This window comes from Geotrypetes seraphini, chromosome 17, assembly GCF_902459505.1.
Source record: "Geotrypetes seraphini chromosome 17, aGeoSer1.1, whole genome shotgun sequence".
Taxonomy (NCBI): domain Eukaryota; kingdom Metazoa; phylum Chordata; class Amphibia; order Gymnophiona; family Dermophiidae; genus Geotrypetes; species Geotrypetes seraphini.
In genome coordinates this window covers 37238846-37262657 of record NC_047100.1, presented here as the reverse complement: position 1 = coordinate 37262657, position 23812 = coordinate 37238846, and the positions used below count along the sequence as shown (strand labels likewise).

Sequence of the window (23812 nt, the reverse complement as noted above, 5' to 3'; positions counted from 1 at the left end):
ATAGTAGCTCAGCAAGAAAATGGTGAACTTCCTCAAGTAGCCCCATCAATATCCATACCTGAATCCAATGGAAAATCTGGGCTGTCAGCAATCCACAGATGACCCAAGCTGCCTTGCTAAAGCAGGGGTAGGGAGCTCCGGTCCTCGAGAGCCGTATTCCGGTCGGGTTTTCAGGATTTCCCCAATGAATATGCATGAGATCTATTTGCATGTCCTGCTTTCAATGCATATTCATTGGGGAAATCCTAAAAACCCGACTGGAATACGGCTCTCGAGGACTGGAGTTCCCTACCCCTGTGCTAAAGCCTAGGCTGTTCAGTCCAGAAGAGCAAAATCTGCCCTATCCCACAAGGCAAAGTCAGTAACTTCTCATTCTAAAGGACAGATTGCTGTTATTTGTGAAAAACAGGCTTCCACAAAAAATTAAGTCAACAAAAATTTGTTGTTTCTTGTTCTTACTTAATTTCTGAATATACTGGTTCTTTTATGTTTAAAGTTAAGGTATTTTAATGCTTTTTGAACAATCTTAAATCTTCTACCACCAATGTTTAAAATCTAGAAATGCAAGCTTCTCAAAAGCAGTTCTTAGTGTATTTGCATTTACCTGCTGGCTGTATGGAGACCCTCCTGATGCTGGAGATCCTACCACCGAGGGAATGCCCTGGCCCATAACACCTAAGTTGAAAACAAAGTAACCCATATCAGAGCCTTATTCTTTCAGCAGGAAACAAAATTACAATTTGAATTACAAAGTAACAGTCTATTGAAAATAACTTTGCGCTTTAATGCTAATACAAAATACGGTATGAATACAAAGCTGGAATTTCATAGTGATTAACAAAATTGATATTAATTTGACAAGCGTAAGTTCTAACATTTTCTCAGTACTATTTAGAAAGCGTCAGAGGCTAAATTGATCATTTGAATATCTACTCAAATTCTAGATCTTTGAATTTTGTTTACAGTACAAAATCACTGAGTTTTGGAATAACTTTCCTACCCAGCTGCGGAATCTGGACTCCTTCCAATTATTCCGAAAACTTGGCTATTCTCAAAAATGTAAATCCATATTCACTAATTCTTATTATGTATTTTTCCTTATTTTAATGTTCATGTAAACCGTGCCGAGCTCTATCTTTATAGAGAGGATGCGGTTTTGAGTCTACTAACCCTTAAAAGATAGGAATTCTAACAACTATCAAATAATTTTAATTTACAAGGGAGTAGTCCATATTTCTCCTGAATATACAGTATTTTAATTCCTTATAATACTTTTTATTGGAAAAACACCCAAAAACAAATGCAAATATGATGTGCCACATGAATTTTTGACACCACCTTTGGAAAAAAAAAACCGGATCAATGATGTCCAAAAAGCAAATGTACATTTATTTATTTATTTATTCAATTTTCTATTCCCTTCTCCCCAGGGAGCTCAGAACAGCTTTTACATAAATTTATTCAGGTACTCAAGCATTTTTCCCTGCCTTTCCCGGTGGGCTCACACCCTATCTAATATACCTGGGACAACGGGGGGGATTAAGTGATTTGCCCAGGGTCACAAGGAGCAGCGTGGGTTTGAACCTAAATCCCAGGATGCTGAGGCTGTAGCTTTAACTGCTACGCCACACTCTCCCCTTTGAAATGTGGACCATTTACCCGAGTGATATCTTGATATTTTTATAAAAGTCAAACACTTGCATATTTGAGTCTAGATTGGTTAAGAAATTATCTATATAATAAAACCCTAGCCGCTCATGCACACTCTTAACTGCATGCTTCCATGATCTGTAGGTCTGTGGCCGCAGGAGTGCGCATGCGCGCCTAGCTGTGACAGTGGCCGGCAGAAGGGGCAGCGAAGAAGGAGGAGGGTGAGACCGAAGCCATTACTCCAGAGTTTTACGCCGGCTCCCATCCCCCGTGACAGCGAGATCCCACAGTCTGGCTGTCGGTGGCGGCTCCTCAATCTCGGCTCTGCAGTCGAGCGGCGAGGGAGGTGGGGAAGGCAGCCGCTGTTGCCGTTGCCGCCACAGCCTCCTCCCCAGCCTGGGTGCGCAGCATGGGGAGCGGGGTCCAGCGACGGATGCAGCAGTAGGGGCGGCTCAGGGGGGGCGGTGATAGCGGCGACACTGGTGGCGATTCCTCCCGTGCGGGGAGTCTCTGGGTAGGTTCAGGGTTGCGCGGGTATGCTCGCTAATCATCCATACCCCTAAACTCACACACAGTCAACCAGCGCGGAAGCCCCGCCCCGACCGGCTCCACCAGGCAGACGACGCTCACAGGCCTAAGTCGGCCGGCCAAAGCAACGGATCCGACGCAGCAAAAATGGCCGCTTCCCTACTGCCCAAGTAGCCTGCATGCCGCTCCCGAAGTTCTAACTCAGGTTATTTCAGTGAAAGTGTGAAGGGGAAAAGGTGGAGAGAGGAAGGGGGAAATAGAAAGCAGGGAAGCTGCAGAATTTTATGACTTTTATTGTGATTTAAAAATTCTGAACTTTAGTTAAGTCCTTTCTTTGCAGTTTCCAAGTATCTGGTCATTTTAACTGGATTATTTTAAAGTTTCCTTTTCAATAGCGAAAGGGGGCCAGGGAGTGAACTTGCTTTGCTTTGGGGAGAGGGGTGTGCTGGGGGCAGGGAGCAATCTTTATTTGCTTTGGGGAGGATACAGAAGGGGGCCGTAGAGAAAGACAAAGAAAGGCAGACAGGCAGGGGGGCCACGGAGAGATAAAGCCAGACAGCACACGAGAACGAAAGACAGCGGGCAGGGGAGAAAGACAGAAAGAAAGACAGACAGACAGGGGGCCAGATGGAGACAGACAGACAGAAAGAAAGATAGACAGAGGGAAGGAAAGAGACAGACAGAAAGGAAGGGAGAGACACAGAAAGAAAGACAGACAGACATATATTCTAGCACCCGTTAATGTAACGGGCTTAAACACTAGTACCATATAATAATCTTAAATAATAAAATGCTAGCCCGCGCATGCGCAGTAGCGAAATGTGTTCCCTGATCCCTTTTCTGTCGGGATGTGGCCGCACGAGTGCGCATGCGCGCTTACTAGGTCACTGTCAGAAGACGAACCGTCACAGAGGGAGTGAACGCGGAGTCCTGCCGTCCCTCAAACGTAAATCTCCTCCTTTGCCCGACTCCAGCCTCTGCTCTTCACCAGTCCTGCCTTCGGTCCTGTCCCTGTTAAACCGGCTGCCAATAACAAAGCCAGATGCCATGGGTTCTTCCCTTTTGCCAAATTGCTAAAGGCTCTGCCGGTCTAGATCCTGTCCATCTCTGAAGTTACTTCCTGATTTTGAGGGGCGGGATCGAGACTGGCAAAGCCTATAGCAATTTAGCAAGAGGGAAAGCCCCCGTGATGTCTGGCTTCGTTATTGCCAGCCGGTTTAGTGGGACCGAGACAGGACCGAAGGCAGGGCTGCTCACAAAGGCGCGCGCCGACAACTGAGCGCAAGATGGAGGCGCGCGCCGAAGAAAATTAAAGTTTTTAGGGGCTCCGACGGGGGGGTTTTGTTGGGGAACCCAGCGCGCGCCTCTGCGCTGCGCTCAATTGTCTGGCTGCGCCTTTGTTCCGGCGCGCTTTTGACCTGACACCCTCCCCCCTCCTTCCAGCGCCGGCAAACAACATGGAGGACTGCTTCTGGGAGGAATCGGCTTCCAGCTTTATATGTCAGGCCTGACTCGCGACTCCATTGGAAGAAGCAAGGAGTAAAAGATGATGGGCAGAGAGAGAGATGAGATGTTGGAGGAAAGAGGGGAGAGGATATAGAGGGGGGAGGTAAAATAAAGGGAAAAGGGCTGCTGTTGGATAAGGTGAGCAGTGATGGGGTGGGGGAGGACACAGGGGAGGTAAAAGGAAGGGAGAATGAACAGGGGGAGCAGACAAGGGGTGGTGGTGGACAGCCAAGGAAAAAAAAGAAAGAAAGATAGAAATACAGAAAGCGGCTAAGGAGAGAGAAAAAGAAATAAAGACAGACACACACATATATATTCTAGCACCCGTTAATTTAACGGGCTATAAGACTAGTAATAATATAACAGTTTATATACCGCAGGACCGTGAAGTTCTATGCGGTTTACAATAATTAAAAAATGTTACAGATTGAGTGGATTTAACAATGTTCTGCCGGTTAGCATTGATTGAAAGATGCAACGTTATAAAATATGAATTTGATAGCTGGCATATTGAGTTACTTCTTATTAATAAATGGGGTGGGCAGAGTCCAAGATATCAGGTGACTTTGACTGGCTCCTTAATAGAGTCATGGGGGGGGGAGGGAGGGGGGAGAGATTTGGGTGTATGGTTGGATCCAAATTTAGATTTGTCAATACAGGTTCAACATATTGTAAAGAATGCCTATGGGAAACTGCCGAATTAAAGGTCTGAAATCATCTCTTTCTTTTCAGGTGATGACCAGTGTAGTAGTTTCATTTGTTCTCTCTGTCTTTGAGTATTGCAATGCTGTCCTGTTGGCATTACCCAAATATTTAATTCAACAAATCCAAACATTGCAAAATGTAAAAGCACGATTTTAGCTGGGAAAACCATACTGATTACCAGGGCTTGCTGCTCATCTTAATTTTGAACTCAGCCATGACAGGGGATCTATTTGGTCTTTTCCTGTGAATCATATATTTGTGTGTGATGTCTGGAACCAGGAATTTTTATAATGCATATTTTAAAGATTTTGTTTTTTATCTCAAGGGACATAAAGTGAATCAACTTTCTTTTTGTTTTGTTAATAAACTGACTTTGTATTCTGATACTAAGGCAATGTGGCAGTCTTACTAAACTGAAGCAAAAGGTGGCCTGAGCACACCCTTTCATAGGTTTTCCTGAGCACATAGAAATGGCCTTTTCATATTTTTTGTATTAATGGCCATTGAAAAATTTTATGTAAAGCACAAAAAATAAGGGTTTCAACAGAATAACAATTCTAAATCTTATCAAAATACTGTTGACAGGGTGAGCGTATGTAACATATATAGTAACATAGTACATGACGGCAGATAAAGACCCGAATGGTCCATCCAGTCTGCCCAACCTGATTCAATTTAAATTTTGTATACCAAACAATGCAGCACCTGTAATCGGGTGGAGAAAAAAAGCCTTAGATTAAAGTGGCAGTTTAATAGCACAAATAGTGAAGTACTACCATAAAGTCAGACAATGGCCTAAAAAAAAAAACTCCAGCCCTCGTTACCATAAACCTTGCGGCACAGATGACAACGCTCACAACCGGGTTAAAGGTACACAAAAGGTCACTTATCTGATCTGGTCCTGTAAATCCGGGCACTTCTTACAATGGTATATCTTCCAAATACTGGCCAATGAGCAGTTCCATCATACGAAACCCACTGAAAAAATTTTACCATGCGAGCATTTACAGCTACCAATTTTGTACGTGGTAAGAGCTCGCGCAATATTCCTGCGATAACCAGTTAGCATACAGTAATGAAGTTGCGCTGATTAGCACAGGAACGCCAACTCTCCTCTCCGACAGCTCCTGATTGGTAAGGCCCTACTTTAGTGCAGGAAGAGGCGGTCGGAGCATACAGCGAGTGATTTCCTTCACTCGCCGGCGCTCTGGCTGCTCTCTCCTGCCTCTCCCGCTGCCCTCTCGTCTCCCCCCACGAAAAACCGTATTCGCGGTTTTTCAAGATTCACGGGGGTTCCTGGAACGGAACCCCCACGAATATCGGAGTACTGTACCTTAAAACATAATTGTTCACCAGATTTCTAGGTAATTAAAATATTCCTCTTGGATCGTTTCTTCTCTCTTTTGTAAACCGTGAGGATCTTCATAGTAATGCGGTATAGAAGCAAACTTTTCTGTTATGTTATGTATATTTTATCAGCTAGCAAAGCTGAAGCTTTTAGATGGGGCTGATTCGGCCAGCATGCTCACACCTAGCTTCTACCCAAACTACCAAGTAAATGGAAATTCACGAGTCCCACTTGATGGTCACCTATATCCTGTGGAAACAACCTCAAAGCGTTGCTATTTTCACACCCAAAACAGATTACAGTACTAGCAAATAGGAGCAGAAGTCGCCTCTTGGAACTCTATTAATACAAATATTGACATCTCCAGTTTTCACAGAACTATATGCTTGCCACGTGAACTTTTGAAAGCGGCTCAAAATAGGTCATACAGTTTTCTTTGAAGCAAACACCACTCAGAACAAAACATTTTTCATCTTATTCTTCCCATCCCAGTCTGCAAGTAAGTCGGGTAAGTAGGTGGTTAGAGAGAAGAACATGAAGATGAGATAATGAGTGAATGAGGATGACATTCTTACCCGGTATCGGGATGCCCGGGATGCTTGGCATACCTGGCGGAAGGTGATTTAGTGGAGGAAGCACCCCAGGGTGAAGTGGCTGCATGCTGCCCATGCTAACAATGCCATTGACTGGGCCCTGCATAGGTGGCAGGCCAGGAGGATAACCACCTATCATGCCTTGAAGGACACAACAAATTTTAAACATGCATCAATAACATGCAACATCATCTAAATATAACATGCACTACAGATGAATAAACATTGTTAGTACTATGTGATATACAGCTCACTTTCTTGCAAAAATGACAAAGCTTAGAAATGTGAAATACTTCAGAAAGATGAATTAGTACATGGCACCGTGAACAGCGACACTTTTGATGGGAAAATGCGCCCAAGTTTGCAGCTGCAAATTTGAGCACTACTGAGGATGAATGAATTTCAAAACATGCTTAATTCAAGCGTCCACTATTTATGTTAACACGGCTAACAAAAACTCACACTCAGATTGCACACAACAGACGCCATTTCATGCGAGGTGATCTACATCAAACGGAATTTCCAAAGACCATCAAGTGAGCAGTTTAAAGAAATTCTAAAGTAGGAAAAATTTCTCAGCACCTTAATAAGGGCAGGTAGAAGCTTACTTAGGCACTATTTAAAAAAGACAGCAGAATTTACGCCTGCTTGAGAGGTATATACGGTACTTTGCTGGTAGGTAAGTACAGGGGTGGATATTGGGCGCTCACACACAGATTAGAAAATACCCTCATTTACGGCTGATCTGCGCTAACGGCCCCGAAGCCCATCGAGAATGAAAGGGCTTCGGGGCTGCTTCCATGCGGCTTTGTAAAGGAGGCCGTTAGGCTTTTACTTAAATTATCTAGGCACAGACATCTGAGAAGAGACATAAATATCTGCACTTATCTCCCCTTTTAGAAAACCGCAGAAGCGGCTTTTAGCGCCGGTTGGCGCACTGAAAGGTCTGCACTACTCCGACGGTCACAGAGTTCCTATGAGCATCAGAGCAACACCACGGCATTCAGCGTGCCGGCCAGTGCTAAAAAATGCTTCTGCAGTTTTATTTTTTTTAAAAAGGGGGGAGGGGTTATTTATGCATGTGCGTAAATTTGTGCATTTTATAATCTATGCCAGTGGTTCCCAAACCTGTCCTGGGGGACCCCCAGCCAGTCAGGTTTTCCAGATATCCCTAATGAATATGCATGAGAGAGATTTGCATATAATGGAAGTGACAGGTGTGCAAATCTCTCTCATGCATATTCATTAGGGATATCTGGAAAACCTGACTGGCTGGGGGTCCCCCAGGACAGGGTTTGGGAACCACTGATCTATGCAGATATCTGTGAAATCCATTCAAACTTTTCCCCTATACAAGCCAACTGGCAAGTACGCCCAACAATAATCAACACTCATACATTTACACCAATTCTAATTTTATAACGGGCCACATCCATGTGAAAATAATTCTATAAAATGGCAAAGCATTTGTTTTAAAACACACAAGAAAAATCAACAGCTTATAACTTGATATTCAGAGTTTTTTTTTATTTGACCTATTCAAGTTCAGCCCGTAAAAAGAAAGCCAGAACTGCTTGGGCAAAGTTTTATAGGGTTTAAAAAGAAAATGATTTACTAAAAATTTAGAATACTCATGATTTTGGAAAAAATACCTAGCTTAAAGGAAACTTGCCTCTCTCTCTTACGTTTTGCCTTCTCTAAGTAAGTTGGCATATAGCTACAGCCTGGTCAGCCTTGTCTAATTTTCAAATTTTATTTCAAAAATTTTTCATCCTGCAGCCAGGGAGGAAATCATTAAGGAATTTCTGGCTTGACCGTTTTCTCCTCTATAGAAACATGAACTCTTATTTACAACTCGTGGAGGGGCATTTTCGATATGTCTAAGACCGACTGTGGACGTTTTGTAAAGCACATCAAAAAATTGGGTGGGGAAAATGTCCATTTTCAAAATGTCTATCTATATTTTTCAAACTTGGACATTTTTAGACGTTTTTGCCCCGAGGTGTATTTTTTTTTTTTTTTGGGGGGGGCCCATTTTTGAAAAACAAAACGTCCAAACAAAAAACATACAAGACAAGCCATTTGCATGTAGGAGGAACCAGCCTTTTTAGGAGACTGGCTACATAAACATCCCAGTAAAGCAGCGGCGTACCATAAAGGGGACTGCAATGAACTTCACATAAAAAGGTCCCAGGTACACATCTCACCATAACCTCCTTACATTGTTTGGGAGCCCTCCAAAACCCATTGGACCCACCTGTCTACCACCCAAATTGCCTTTATGCCTAAACGTCAGTATAAAAGGGTTTTGGTTGGCATACACTTTCCACCACAAGTGTGCTAGTTAGGGTGGGATATGGGCCTGGGTCCCCTTCTCTATGGTTCACTGCACTGACTACCAGGCTACTCCAGACACCTGCTTGCTGCCCCACTCGGACTGGCCATAATATCTGCAGCTGTCTGGGAGTGGGTGGGAGGGGTTCAGTGACCAGTGGGAGGGCCATGCCTTCATGTCTCCAGTGGTCATCTGCTCAGTTTGGGAACTTATTTGTTTTTAAGGCAGGTCTAGCCCCTAACATCTAAATGGTTCCCTGGACGTTTTGTAAAATGTCCCAAGTCCTAAGCCCATGTCTTCCCTAATTGCTCTTTAATGTACATCCCTCTCCGCTTGGACCACAGATCTTTGACTTAAGTAATCCCAAGGCCTTAACTGACTTCTAACACACCAAAATGTAATGTCTAATGTATCTGTCTTACTCGCTATGCCCTGCAAAGTTCCACTGCAATGCCCTCTGGTATGATCTAGTGTTATATTCAAGTTTCAAGTTTATTGAGTTTTAATATACCGACCATCAGCAAGTATCTGGCCGGTTTACAGTAAAAATTTAAAAAGATAAATAATAAATAATTAGAAAATAATAAAGGTGCACACCAAGGACATAAACAGGACAGACATGAAAGTGAGGGAAAAAGGGAAATGGGAGGGGAAAGTTACATGTTAAAAGAAGAAAGGAGAGAGAGGGGAGAGGTTCCCTGGACGTTTTGTAAAATGTCCCAAGTCCTAAGCCCTGGTCTCCACGTCTTCCCTAATTGCTCTTTAATGTACTTTAATGCTCTTTCTCAATGTAAGTCGCTTTGAGCCTCTATGGATATAGTGCAATGCACAAATAACAAATTACATTAGATAAGTTGGAGACGGAGTACTGTATTACCCAGCACAGAGAATCTGTACTAAACATTCCCAGGGTCTCCTATTTATAGGACATGCTGGTAGAGTATAAATTCTGTGAGAGAAGAAATCCTTAAGAACAACTGCAATTGTATGGAGCAGGACTGGCAGTAGAAATAGCTACTCAAAGAATTGGACATTCAAATAAATGCAGTCAACTTCTACATTGACGGCTATAACCAAACCAGGAGATTTTTCTGATTACATCAGCAACAAAGCTGAACGTATCAGGAAGTCAACACAATCAGAACAGTGGCATTATATGCAACTAATCAGAATCCAACAGGCTGTGCAAGCAGAGCCGTGCCAGCATCTTGGATAATGGGACTAGAATTTCTCCTAAAACCTGGTCAGCTATGGAGAACTCTTAAAAGATCTTAAGTGTGTTTCATTTTATGCTTTGGCTTATTTTTACTCATATGCTATATGCTCTTATCGCAGGGCTGCCCAAGTCCAGTCCTCAAGATCTACTGGCAGGCCAGGTTTTCTGGATATCCACAATGAACATGCATGAGAGAGATTTGCATTCACTGCCTTCTTGGTATGCAAATCTCTCTCATGCATGTTCATTGTGGATATCCAGAAAACCTGGCCTGCCAGTAGATCTCGAGGATCGGACTTGGGCAGCCCTGCTCCATCTATTTTGTTACGCTCATCCATTTTATTATTGTTTTAAATTTTGTTTATTCAGTGTCCTTTCATCCATTGATGAAGGCATCTACGGATACCGAAACTGGGATCCTAGTTGGGACAATGTAGACCATCAATATGGACATTACACCATAGACTGTCTATTTTTACAACATTATTTTTATTGACTTAATAAGGTATTTCCCTGGTTGATATTTTGACATCACTTTTTGGTGTTTCTGCGATATTGTTGAGGCAAAATTCTTCTTTCCTCTTTTTGTTTGACTAGAATTTCTCCTAAAACCTGGTCATACATGGAGAACTCTCTTAAGCTCAGAGATCCATCCAGAAATGACTGTTCTTGCTACAAAGATTGTGACTTGACAGCAACTTGAGAGCTCACTGCTTTTCTCAAATTGGTCATTACTCAGAAGGGCCACAGCACACTTGATCCACATTGCAACTTTATATCATCGACTAGCTGATAAAAAACCTGACACTTGTCACCACTAGCACACTCGCACAAAGCCTCTCTCAGTGAACAAGGTCGTTCAAGCAGAAAGTACCATCTTACATTATGTGCAACAAGAAACATGCAAAAGAGTTCACGTGCGTTAGGTATGACCCTTTCAAAAGATAGCCCACTTCTGAAGCTGAACCCCTTCATTCATAAGGAAGGCTTCCTGAAAGTTGGAGGTTGCCTCACCCAAGCAGAACTGGAAAGGGGTGAGATGAATCCACTTATTGTTCCAAGTCGACACCATATTGCAATCTTGCTTGTGCGACACTAAAAACCAAGGCAGACAATTCATAAAAGGAGCCTTAGCATTTTTTTTGCTACTTCAGCTTGTCTGCGGTGTTCTTTGCTCACAGGTTTAAAGACAATAGACTGTTTTCAGTCCAATTCTTTATATGTGAGTTTGCAAACCATTGGACCCCTAAGGAAGGCGTGTTCGCCGAAACACGGACCATGTAATGTCCGGTTGGATATTTATCACAGTATTTTTTTTATCATTTTACTTTAATTGGATTTTCATGGTTTTATATGTCAGTGTTTAATAAATTATCTCCAGAACTTCTGTATCCACAGTTTTTGTTTTCATCGGCAAACTAGAAATTAAGGCACACCATTGAAATGAACCAAAACAATGTCAAAAATAACACAAAAGCAAACTAAATATTTTTCCACGTACAGCAAACTAAATATCTCATCTCTCATCGGGATGAATGATGTCAGCAGGAGAGACTACAGAAGAAGCACACTGATAGAACAGTTCAGGATTCTGGGAAGGAAGTTGAAGATGAGGACACAGAAGAAAGCGTTCTCAGAGATCCTACCGGTACCGAGGGCAGATGTGAAAAGGCAGGAGGAACTACAATCAATAAATGCGTGGATGAGGAAATGGTGTGAGGAAGAGGGGTTCCACTTCGTGAGGAAGTGGACAACGTTCTGGGGCAAGAGCAAGCTCTACAGGAGAGATGGACTGCACCTGAGCGCGGCGGGACTAGACTTCTAGCAAACAATGTCAAGAGAGAAATAGAGCAGGCTTTAAACTAAGAGGAAGGGGAAAGCCGACAGTCGACCAAGCGTCAACGATTCGGAAGAATGTATCCCGTGAAGATACCGAGGGGAAAAAAGGCTGGGAAGAAACAAGGGACAAATTACAGGAATCGACTAACCCAGAAGAGGAGGTTAGAAGGATTGTAACAAAAGAGAAGAAACTAAAGACCGAAGCACTGGGAAAGGAAATGAAGACAAGAAAATACCAGGATCTAAATTGCATATATACTAATGCAAGGAGCCTAAGAAACAAAATGGAGGAATTAGAAGCCATGGCCAATGCAGAGGACATAGACATCATTGGAATCTCTGAAACAAGGTGGAATGAGGAAAGCAAATGGGATACAGCACTGCCGGGGTACAAGCTCTATCGCCAGGATAGGTCAGGACAGAATGGAGGTGGAATAGCACTATACATAAAAAAAGCATACAATCGACAAGAATGGACACAGCAGAGATGACCAACAAGCTGGAATTGCTATGGGTTAAAATACCGGGAAGGAAAGGGCCTGAAATAAAGATGGGCCTATACTATCTTCCACCCGGGCAAACCAGAGATATCGATAAAGAAATGGAAGCCGAGATGAAGCGAGAATGCAAAAGCGGTAACATGGTTATTATGGGAGACTTCAACTACCCCGGGATAGACTGAAGTCTTGGAAGCTCAAGATGCGCTAGGGAGACAGAATTCCCCGAGGCTACACAAGATTGCTTCATGGAGCACCTTGTGGGTTAAGGGGACCTGCAAAGGAAGTGGAAGTAGTGGGACCGTTGGGAAACAGTGATCATAATATCATCAAGTTCAAGGTTGAAGTAGGAATACCGAAAGGAAAGAGAACTATAGCGACAACTTTTAACTTCAGGAAAGGAAACTACAAAGCAATGAGGGGAACGGTAAGGAAGAAACTTAGGAACACTTCCAAAAAATGGCAAACGGTAGAACATACCTGGTCTTTTTTTAAGGATACGGTGAGCGAGGCGCAAAATCTGTATATCCCCCAGATTCAGAAAGGGGTGCAAAAAGAGTCGAACAAAAGATCTGGCGTGGATAACTAATATAGTGAAGGAAGCAATAGGCAATAAGAAAAATTCATTCAGAAAATGGAAAATGGACAAAACTGAGGGGAACTGGAAAGAGCACAGGAAGTATCAAAAAGAATGTACACTGCACTAGCCCCTCTGCAGGTTAAGATAACTGAACAGCTGTGAATTATTTAACAAATTATTATTATTATTAAGCAGTTACCAAAAGCACCAGATGCCAGAACTGCTTATTATGACAACAATTTATTGAATTTTCTGTAGTTCTCCGGAGCTGAGAGTTAATTTAAACAAAGCACAAGCCCAGAATTAAGAAACTGAGCAAAGATAGAATGGAATTAAAATAGACAATCTATTCTGGAAATTCACAAAACAATCCTTATATCAAAGGTCAGCACATTAAGCACAGTTACTTACCGTAACAGGTGTTATCCAGGGACAGCAGGCAGATATTCTTGACTGATGGGTGACGGCACCGACGGAGCCCCGGTACGGACAATTTTAGAGTGATTGCACTCTAAGAACTTTAGAAAGTTCTAGCTAGGCCGCACCGCGCGTGCGCGAGTGCCTTCCCGCCCGACAGAGGCGCGCGGTCCCCAGTTAGGATAAGCCAGCTAAGAAGCCAACCCGGGGAGGTGGGAGGGACGCAAGAATATCTGCCTGCTGTCCCTGGATAACACCTGTTACGGTAAGTAACTGTGCTTTATCCCAGGACAAGCAGGCAGCATATTCTTGACTGATGGGTGACCTCCAAGCTAACAAAAAGAGGGATGGAGGGAAAGTTGGCCATTAGGAAAACAAATTTTGCAAAACAGATTGACCGAAGTGTCCATCCCGTCTGGAGAATGCATCCAGACAATAGTGAGATGTAAAAGTATGAACTGAGGATCAAGTAGCAGCCTTGCAGATTTCCTCAATAGGAGTGGAACGGAGGAAAGCTACAGACGCTGCCATCGCTCTAATCTTGTGGCCCGTGACAGAACCTTCCAGTGTCAGGCCCGACTGAGCATAACAGAAAGAAACGCAAGCAGCAAGCCAATTGGACAGGGTGCGTTTAGATACCGGATGACCCAACTTGTTAGGATCGAAGGACAAAAACAGTTGAGGAGATGATCTGTGAGGTTTGGTGCGATCAAGATAGTAAGCCAGAGCACGTTTACAATCCAAGGTATGCAAAGCCTGTTCACCTGGATTAGAATGAGGCTTTGGGAAAAAAACAGGTAGAACGATGGATTGGTTAAGATGAAACTCAGACACAACCTTCGGAAGGAATTTTGGGTGTGTACTGAGGACGACCTTATCATGGTGAAAAACAGTGAAAGGCGGATCAGCCACCAGTGCATGGAGCTCACTGACCCTCCTGGCAGAAGTGAGAGCTATAAGAAAGACCACTTTCCAAGTTAGAAATTTAAAATGCGTTGTGGCCAAAGGCTCGAAAGGAGGCTTCATTAACGCTGAAAGAACCACATTAAGATCCCATACAACAGGAGGGGCCTTAAGAGGTGGCTTCACATTGAAAAGGCCCTTCATGAACCTCGAAACCAAGGGATGAGCTGAGAGGGGTTTTCCATGAATCGGCTCATGAAAAGCTGCAATAGCACTAAGGTGAACTCTTATCGAAGAGGACTTAAGACCAGAGTCCGATAAGGACAAAAGATAGTCCAACACCAGTCCCACTGCTGTAGACATGGGATTATGGTGATGTAACATGCACCAGGAAGAAAACCGAGACCACTTTTGTTGGTAACATTGAAGAGTAGACGGTTTCCTGGAGGCATCAATAATAGAACGGACAGGCTGAGAAAGGAGAGCGTGAGCCGAAGTCAGCCCGAGAGATACCAAGCTGTCAGGTGCAGAGACTGTAAGCTGGGATGAAGTAGAGTTTGCTGATGCTGTGTAAGTAGTGAAGGAAACAGTGGAAGAGGTATGGGTTCCCTGGAACTGAGTTGAAGCAGAAGGGAGAACCATTGCTGTCTGGGCCACCGTGGAGCGATGAGAATCATGGTGGCTTGTTCCCTCTTGAGCTTGAATAATGTGCGCAGCATGAGCGGAAGAGGAGGGAATGCATAAAGGAAGAGATTGGTCCAATCCAGGAGAAATGCATCGGGTTCCAGACGGTGAGGAGAGTAAAGTCTGGAGCAAAACAGGGGCAGTTGATGGTTGTGGGGAGCTGCAAAATGATCCACTTGAGGTGTGCCCCATTGAGAGAAAATGGACTGGAGAGTCAAGGGGTCGTGGGTCCATTCGTGAGGTTGAAGAATTCTGCTGAGATTGTCTGCTAAGCAATTCTGTTCCCCTTGGATGTAGACTGCCTTCAGGAATAGGTGACGAGCAGTCGCCCAGGTCCAAATCCTTTGAGCTTCCTGACACAAGGGATGGGATCCCGTCCCTCCCTGTTTGTTGATGTAGTACATTGCAACTTGGTTGTCTGTGCAAATGAGTAGTACCTGAGGAAAAAGAAGATGTTGAAAAGCTTTGAGGGCGTAAAACATCGCTCTGAGTTCCAGGAAATTGATGTGGTGTTTCTTTTCCTGGGTAGACCAAAACCCCTGAGTTTGGAACTCGTTCAAGTGAGCTCCCCATGCATAGGGGGAAGAATCCGTGGTGATAACCAGTTGATGAGGAGGTAGATGGAACAGCAGACCTCTGGATAGATTTGAGGATGTCAACCACCAAAGAAGCGACTGTCGAAGAGACGAGGTCACAGATATGAGTTGTGAACAAGGATCCGTCGCTTGGGACCACTGGGCTGCTAAGGTCCATTGAGAAGTACGCAGGTGGAGACGTGCGAAGGGTGTGACATGTACTGTGGAGGCCATGTGTCCCAAGAGCACCATCATGTGATTTGCAGAGATGGAAGTTTGCTGGAACACCTGCTGACAGAGATAAAGGATGGTGTGAAGGCGGTTTGGAGGAAGAAACACCCTCATCCGAACAGTATCCAGAATGGCTCCAATGAATTGAAGTCGCTGAGTTGGAATGAGGTGCGACTTGGGTAGATTGATTTCGAACCCCAACAGTCGAAGGAAGTGAATGGTCTGATTGGTGGCAATCTGAACGGCCAGAAGAGAATGAGCCTTGATGAGCCAGTCGTCCAGATAAGGGAAGACTTGAAAGTTGTGGGAGCGGAGATAAGCTGCGACCACAATCAGACATTTGGTGAATACCCTGGGAGAGGAGGCTAGGCCGAAGGGTAACACCTTGTATTGGTAATGATGTTGGTTGACAAGGAAGCGAAGATATTGTCTGGACGTCAGATGAATTGGGATGTGAGTATACGCCTCCTTGAGATCGAGGGAACATAGCCAGTCTTCCTGAGAGAGGAGAGGGTATAGGGTGGCAAGAGATAACATCTTGAACTTCTCCTTGACCAGACATTTGTTGAGATCCCTGAGATCTAATATTGGTCTGAGATCTCCGGTCTTTTTGGGTACGAGAAAGTACCGGGAATAAAATCCCAGGCCTTGCTGGTCTTGAGGAACTGGTTCGATGGCATTGAGAAGAAGGAGGGATTGAACCTCCTGAGCGAGGAGGAGGGACTGAGCCTTGTTGGAAGCAGACTCTTTTGGCAGACTTAATGGTGGAGGAGTCTGAAAGTGTAGGGAGTAGCCGTGGGCGATGATAGCAAGTACCCACTGGTCGGAGGTGATTGCTTCCCAGCGAGAAAGAAAAACATGGAGTCGACCTCCTATGGGCTGAGGTAGAGGACAGGAGGGAGGAAGACTGGCAATGCCCTGGAGAAGAGAGTCAAAAGGGCTGTGTCGGCTTAGGTTGAGGAGCAGGCTTTACAGTAGGCTGTTGTTGCTGACGGGCCTGTTGCTGCTGTTGACGCTGCCTGCAAGGTTGAGGAGGATGAGGTTCAGCTGGTCGAGCAGAAAACCTCCTTTGATATGAAGATTGCTGCCTGAATGGTCGAGGAGGAGGAGGCTTCTTCTTGTTCTTCAACAAGGTGTCCCACCTAGTTTCATGGGAAGAGAGCTTTTGTGTGGTGGTATCCATGGACTCCCCAAACAGCTCATCCCCTAGGCAAGGTGCATTGGCAAGCCGGTCCTGGTGGTTTACATCCAGGTCTGAGACACGTAGCCATGCCAACTTTCTCATTGCCACAGACATAGCAGTAGCCCGTGATGTCAGTTCAAAAGTATCATAAATTGAACGGACCATAAACTTTCTGAGTTGCAAAAGACTAGAAGTACATTGCTGAAAAGCAGAAAGTTTACGGTCCGGAATATACTTTTGAAAAGAGGTCACCTGTTGAATGAGATGCTTCAGGTAAAAAGAGAAATGGAATGCGTAATTACCTGAACGGTTGGCCAACATCGCATTTTGGTAAAGGCGTTTCCCAAATTTATCCATAGCCTTTCCTTCTCTGCCAGGAGGGACAGAGGCGTAAACACTGGCACCTGCAGATTTTTTCAGTGTTGACTCCACCAACAAAGATTCATGGGGAAGTTGGTGCTTGTCGAATCCTGGAATTGGAATTACTTTATAAAGAGATTCCAGTTTTCTTGGGGCTCCCGGGATGGTTAAAGGAGTTTCCAAATTCTTATAAAAAGTTTCCCTCAAGATATCATGGAGGGGCAACTTTAAAAACTCTTTAGGAGGCTGGTCAAAATCCAAGGCATCTAAAAATGCCTTGGATTTTTTAGAGTCAGACTCTAAAGGAATAGAAAGGGTGTCTGACATTTCCCTTAAAAATTTGGTGAAGGAGGAGTGCTCTGGCTTAGCAGCAGGGTCCTGCACCGATGGATCGTCCTCATCAGATGAATAATCCTCCTCGGTACCGAGGGGATCATCCGAGTCGTCCCACAAGTCAGGGTCCCGTACCGATTGGAGACGGCCCTGAGAAAGTGGAGTCGATGTTTCAGTATATTTAGTCTTGCGTACCGATTTCCCTGAACGGGTGGAGACGGTACCTGGGGAGTGTAGTACGGTACGGGGTTCAGAGAACGGTACTGGGTCAGAAATGGCCGTAGTACGCCGCTTCGGTTCCGCTGACAGAACAGGCATGGACAGAGATTTGTGCGGTGCCGACAAAGTCGATGTTAATAAAAGAGGCTGATCGACAGTCGGCACCGAAGGCTCAGTGGGTACCGACACTGGAAGATTCGGAGTCAACAGAGCCGGGAGCAAGTGTTGGAGTTGCTCTTTAAGTTGGACCTGGAGGATAGAGGCAATGCGCTCATCCAACGTTGGTCCCGATGGCACCGGTACCGGTTTTTTCTTACTCGGTACCTTCGGTGCCGCTCGACGCTCGGGTAAAGTCGATGCCGATGACGAGGCAGTGACTTCAATGGGAGCGGAGCGTTTACGGGGCCGGCGCTCAGTCTGCAGGACTTGGCTCACTGCATGCTCGACTGGCGGCCCTAGGACAGTAGGGGAAGGCTTCTTAGCCGGCTTACCCACAGGAGTCGACACCGGCGATGTATCTTGCGGTGCCGAGACAGTCGGTGTCGATTTGGAGGAAGTCGCCGACGTCGATACCGGTGCAACTTCCATGTCGGTACCAAAAAGGATTCTCTGTTGAATCTGTCAATTTTTTAACGTTCTTTTTTGTAAAGAACTACAGCGGGTGCAGGTTTCAGCCCTATGGTCCGGACCCAGACACTGAAGGCACCACTTGTGCGGGTCGGAGAGGTATATAGGGCGCGCACACCGCTGACACTTTTTGAAACCCGGAGACGGGGGCATGAATGGAAAGACTGCTGTAGCAAAATCGAAGCCCGAGGCTTCGATGGTACCAACAGGCCCCGCCGGGGCAGATCGAAAAAATAAAAATAAAACGATATTATTTATTTATTTTTTTTTTACCGAAACAAAAGGCAAAGTAAGAAAAGAAAATATAAGAGAAAAATACGCGCGAGCGGGAAGGCAAGTGAGAAACAGGAAAAATCTTCCAACAGCCGTTGGAAACACGCGTCTTCTTAGCTCCGCGGAATTAAGAAAACTGGGGACCGCGCGCCTCTGTCGGGCGGGAAGGCACTCGCGCACGCGCGGTGCGGCCTAGCTAGAACTTTCTAAAGTTCTTAGAGTGCAATCACTCTAAAATTGTCCGTACCGGGGCTCCGTCGGTGCCGTCACCCATCAGTCAAGAATATGCTGCCTGCTTGTCCTGGGATAACTACTGATTCAAATTAATTTGGTAAACACTTATAATCCAGAATTTCCTAGCGCTTACAGATATTTTCATGATACAAATAAGCACATAGGTTGCATTTTACTTTGTTTGCCATGTGCTAATTTATCATGAAAAAGCAAACAAATTGAAAAACAAAACAGAAAATAAACATACTGGACACACACTGTTTACAGAATAGAAACAATGCACAAAGTCTATAACATATTAATAAGCCCAGGAGAACTTCCTCCATCTTCCAGCCTTCAGGGTCTTTAGAATTATTAGTCTTACCTCTTTAGTGCCTGAATTTTTAGGGGAAAGTAAAATGCAACCCAAGTAGTAGTGGTAACGTGAAAATTAAAGCACCAAAAGGTTTAAGATTCCTGTTCCTATGCATACTGGGTGGATATCAGCAGATATGCATTTGAATTTTTCTTTCATGCTTATTACATAAAATTGCTGGGTATCCTGGAGCATTTCCCCCAATGACATGGCAATATATGTACCATCCTATAGTGGGACAATGAAAAGCTGCAGGGGCCTTACTGCCTCTAACTGTATGTTTCAAGTTTTATTGTGTTTAATATACCGACCATCAACATGTACCTGGCTGGTTTACAATGCTAAAAAAAAAAGAGATAAAAAATAAAATAATAATTGTATATATATGGGGAGGAGTGAACATTGCTAAATACATTTTTCTTATGTTATTTTCCTGCATTCCATCAATATGACATTTACAGCCTGCCAGAGACCTTCCGGTGACCAGAGATGACCGATGTTTTCTAAATGTTCAGTACAAGTCTAAGCCTAAAATAAGAGAGAGAGAATTTTCAGCTAAAATCTGGATGGAATTTAAGTATTGTAACCTGCTTTGGGGGCTAGCGGAGTCCAGAATGTTAAAAGTATTTTACTGTTAAGCTTTTAATCCTCAGAAAAGGGCATGCTTTTAATTGCAGAAGAATGTTTATATGGATAGTATTAGTCATTAGTCAATTTAACAAGTTAAAAATTTTATTTGGAAACAAGTTAACTGGTGATTTCTCAGAAAAATGGTTTGTAAGAACCATCGTGGCACTGACTTTGCAACCTTCAGCTCAGCAGTTTCATTTCAGACACGAAGTTCATTTGTTTGAGACTACAAGATGCAAACAGCAAAGCAAGTTTTCAAAATGATTATTGTGGAAAGTTTTTAAAAACACCTCTCATTTCGGGGACATAAAACTTCAAATTCTGAATAACTACCCCAAATCTCTCCAAATAAAACAAGTTGCTTAGAAACTTTGTCCGTCTCACTCGCGGTTTACACTCCCACTTTACCTCCGACAGGCGTCATCTGCTGATTGAGCATCCCCATTGGTGTTGGTGGAGGTACCACCCCCATAAGAGCTCCGACTGGGGTGCCCGCTCGGGGGGACGTATTCTGCTGCTGCTGCTGCTGTGCTGCCCGTTCTCTCTCCTGCTGTTCGGCAACTTTGGCTGCTCGCTCTGCAAAAGCATTATAGTTTTGGCTTTGGTTGTTTATTATTTGCTTGGTTTTCTTTTATAATAAGCTTTGTTGTGTGAGTCAGAATTTCATGACAGGGCCAACTAGGTCATTTTGATTGCCTTTCAATTACTTATACTGTAATATGTCAAATGCAGTAAATATATATTGAATGCCAACTAGCGTAAAAACCTTGCACATTTCTGATCTTAGGCCCTGATTCACTGAAGTCAGCGATCGTCGCTAAACCGTCAGTAATCAATTGCTGCTAACAGACCCGATTCACAAAACTGCCCACCATGTGTTTTCCCCCTTGATCGCCCATTTCCTGATCCGGCCATGCAAATTAGTAAAATCCCATGCCAAATAGCCAAGCGATTAATTCGCTAACATTTGCTTGGCTATTTGGAATCAGGTTTTACTATCCTAAAACCCGACTGCTGCAGACCTGTCGATAACTGTGTTACCGACAGGTGTGCCGGGTTTTGGGTTTTTTTCCTTTTTTATTTTTTTAATGGCACAGATATTTTGCCTGCATCACGCAAGCAAAATATCTGCCCATAAAAAAAAACAGGAAAAAAAACAAAACACACCCACTGCTGCCAACAGCCCCCCCAAAATGACTCCTGACAAACAAGGCAACCCTAAAACAAACAGCAGGAGGGTTGCTCCCTCCTGCCATGAAGGCACTCACTCCCTCCCCCCACCCCTGAATAAAACAGCAGGAGGGATGCTCACTCTCTCCTGCTGCCAAATACCTCCCCCCACCCCTAAAAAAATCCAGCAGGAGCGATGCCCACTCCCTCCTGCCATCAGCCTCCCTCTCCCGTACCTTTATGTTGGGAGTAAGAGGGGTGCTTCCTGCTCCTCTAGTTCCCTCTACGCACTGTGGTTCCAAGGTGCCTGAGCCAATTAGGGACTTCCTTAGGCTCCTACCTAAGGAAGTTACTGATTGGCTCAGGCGCCTCAGGTTCCTTCCTGAGCCAATCAAGGCCCCGCCCCACATGATGCACCAGGCCAGGCCTAAAGCCTGCAGTGTGCTGGAGGAGCAGGAGGCACCCTTCCTGCTCCCAACGTAAAGGTACGGGAGGAGGAGGCTGATGGCAGGAGGGAGTGGGCATCCCTCCTGCCGGGTTTTTTCGGGGGTAGAGGGAGTTATTTGCAATTGAGTCAGGGAGTTTGAGTGCAAATCATTTGCAAGCAAAAAAGATAGTGGACGAATCGCTGTTTCAAAATTGGCCAGAGAATCGGCCAACAGCGTCTTTTGTGAATGTGGGCCTTAGTCTGATCTAGAACACTTAACAAAAACAAACTGGTGATCACAGTTAAGAATAAAATGTAGTAAGATCCAGAGGGTGTCTTGATAATCTTACATATATTTTTTGTGCAAATTAGAACATTTAATCTTTTGATTCCTCTACAAAGATAAATTTTAAGAAATACGTGGGAGTTCACTGTTAAATCTCCCTTTTATTCTCTTTTTCCTAATAGAATCATTTGTACTATCAGTGAGTAAGATATTAATGGCTATTGCACTCTGATTTAGCAGCTTGTGTCTCTCTGCACTTGTGACCACAAACTTATGCCCAATGTGTACAGAAGACGGAGCAATAAGAAAGCATGTAGTGGCCTGGATAAAGCAGTTTCTTATCTAATGTTCATCAACAGATGCAAATCTCAGCCACTGTCAGCTGGAATATGGAAGAATGTCGTCTTTGCACTATGCTACAAAAACCTGTAGCATCACCAGCGTTTCCCCACTGGTCAGGTAAACAGCAAGAGAAAACCAAAAAACTCTGTGGAGTAACGATGTTCCAAAATGGACTTTATTTTTAAAGTGTCAAAGTTCCAAAGATACACTGAAATCATCCACATAAAATAATTTCATCCACATAAAAATAAATCATCCACATAAAAGCAAGAAGTGTCTCACTTCAGGCTCACCACACAATTGTTTCCCAAGTATTCACCTTTATAGGACCCCCAGTGACCCCTGAAGAAGACTTTTTGTCGAAACGCGGACCGTGTTGGGTCCTGTATCCCTAGCGGACTAGGTCCTTTAAGGCTCTTATGTGGATGATTTATTTTTATGTGGATGATTTCAGTGTGCCTTTGGAACTTTGACACTTTCAAATAAAGTCCATTTAGGAACATCGTCACTCCACAGAGTTTTTTTGGTTTTCTCTGGATTTTCTTCTTTGTGGATATTTTGGGGCCAATTCCTTTTGGGGTTTTTTCAGGTGAACAGCAAGGAAATTACAACAATATTAAAGGATTTCAGATTGAAAAAAAAAAAAAAAAAAATCACTGAAAATTATTTCAAACCCAATGCTAAGCCGCCTATAGAATAAAAGGACCCCTTAGAGAACTAACAGATGTACGAAACTTTGGCCATGTCTTGTGATATTCTCCCAACAATGAACGTGTATTTTCCCCATGCATTTTCTTTTTCTTTAAACGAGTGCTGAAAAGAATAAAACGTCTTGTGCCCACGGTAAAAAGCCTTTTAAAATCATCAGGTTCTTAGGGATCATTTTACAAAGCTGCGATATTGGTTTTAGCGCACGCGCTAGACGCTAACGCCAGTATTGAGCTGGTATTAGTTCTAGCCGCGTAGCACGGGTTTAGCGCGGCAATTCTGCACGTGCTAAAAACGCTATCGCAGCTTAGTAAAACGATCCGTTTCTCCAAAGAAAAATTTCAATTGGAACAATCTGATTTTCTAGAACAGAGTGTGCAGGGACCGTCATTCACCTTCGTAATCGGCTTTCTTGGTTGCCTCTAGGTTCCGCCACTCAGTCCCTACCAGCCTACTGAGTTCTCCAAAAGAGAAGTCTGGGTGCTGAGCTTTGATGACAGCCCTCATCTCGCTGCTAAACAGGATGTAACCACTCATGTTGATCTTTCGCTTGGATCCTTCCTTCTTACTGCTGCTCTTCGCAGACTTGGGAGTAGACTGTGTGGAGAGAAAAAAAAAACAAGCCACCATGTCACCAACATAACAAGGGTCCCCTAAAGCAGCAATACTTTTGACGCTTTCCCCACTCCGCATGTAGCCATATCCCTCCCGCTATACAAAATCAACATGTTCGCCAACCTTTGTTTCCAAATTTACCTTTCTGTTGTCTAAACACATAGTTTGTAATTTGGAGCTTCTGTCCACCGCCTCCCCAGGATCGTCATCTTGATTTGGCCTGTCAGTGGGCGTTTGTGCCTGCTCTGTCTCTGTTACGTTTCCCTTTAGCGTCAGTGAGGAGGGGGAGGGCAGCCTGACCGATGATGTCAGGGCGTCGGAGCATCGGGGGGAGCTCGGCGGTACGGCGGCAGCAGCGGCCTGATTTAGTGTTTTGAAACACGGGTTACAAATGATTGGGAAAAAAAAAAGTTGAAAAAAATATTGGTTTGCATATGACCAGA

The 23812-nt window shown here is 44.2% G+C and overlaps 1 protein-coding gene across 7 annotated transcripts in view; it reads right to left on the bottom strand.

Moving 5' to 3' along the window:
• PBRM1 (polybromo 1) overlaps window positions 1-23812 on the bottom strand; it is a 171101-nt gene that overhangs the window by 10699 nt on the left and 136590 nt on the right. For 2 of the 7 annotated variants that reach the window (XM_033926217.1, XM_033926218.1), the window contains exons 26-30: window positions 23511-23729; window positions 23150-23351; window positions 20230-20397; window positions 6313-6471; window positions 605-675 (exon numbers count right to left, since the gene is read on the bottom strand). In XM_033926217.1, coding sequence (XP_033782108.1) covers window positions 605-675; window positions 6313-6471; window positions 20230-20397; window positions 23150-23351; window positions 23511-23729 — 819 coding nt within the window. The remainder of the gene's footprint in view (window positions 1-604; window positions 676-6312; window positions 6472-20229; window positions 20398-23149; window positions 23352-23510; window positions 23730-23812) is intronic. The other 5 variants (XM_033926224.1, XM_033926223.1, XM_033926219.1 and 2 more) reach the window with 4 other exon arrangements.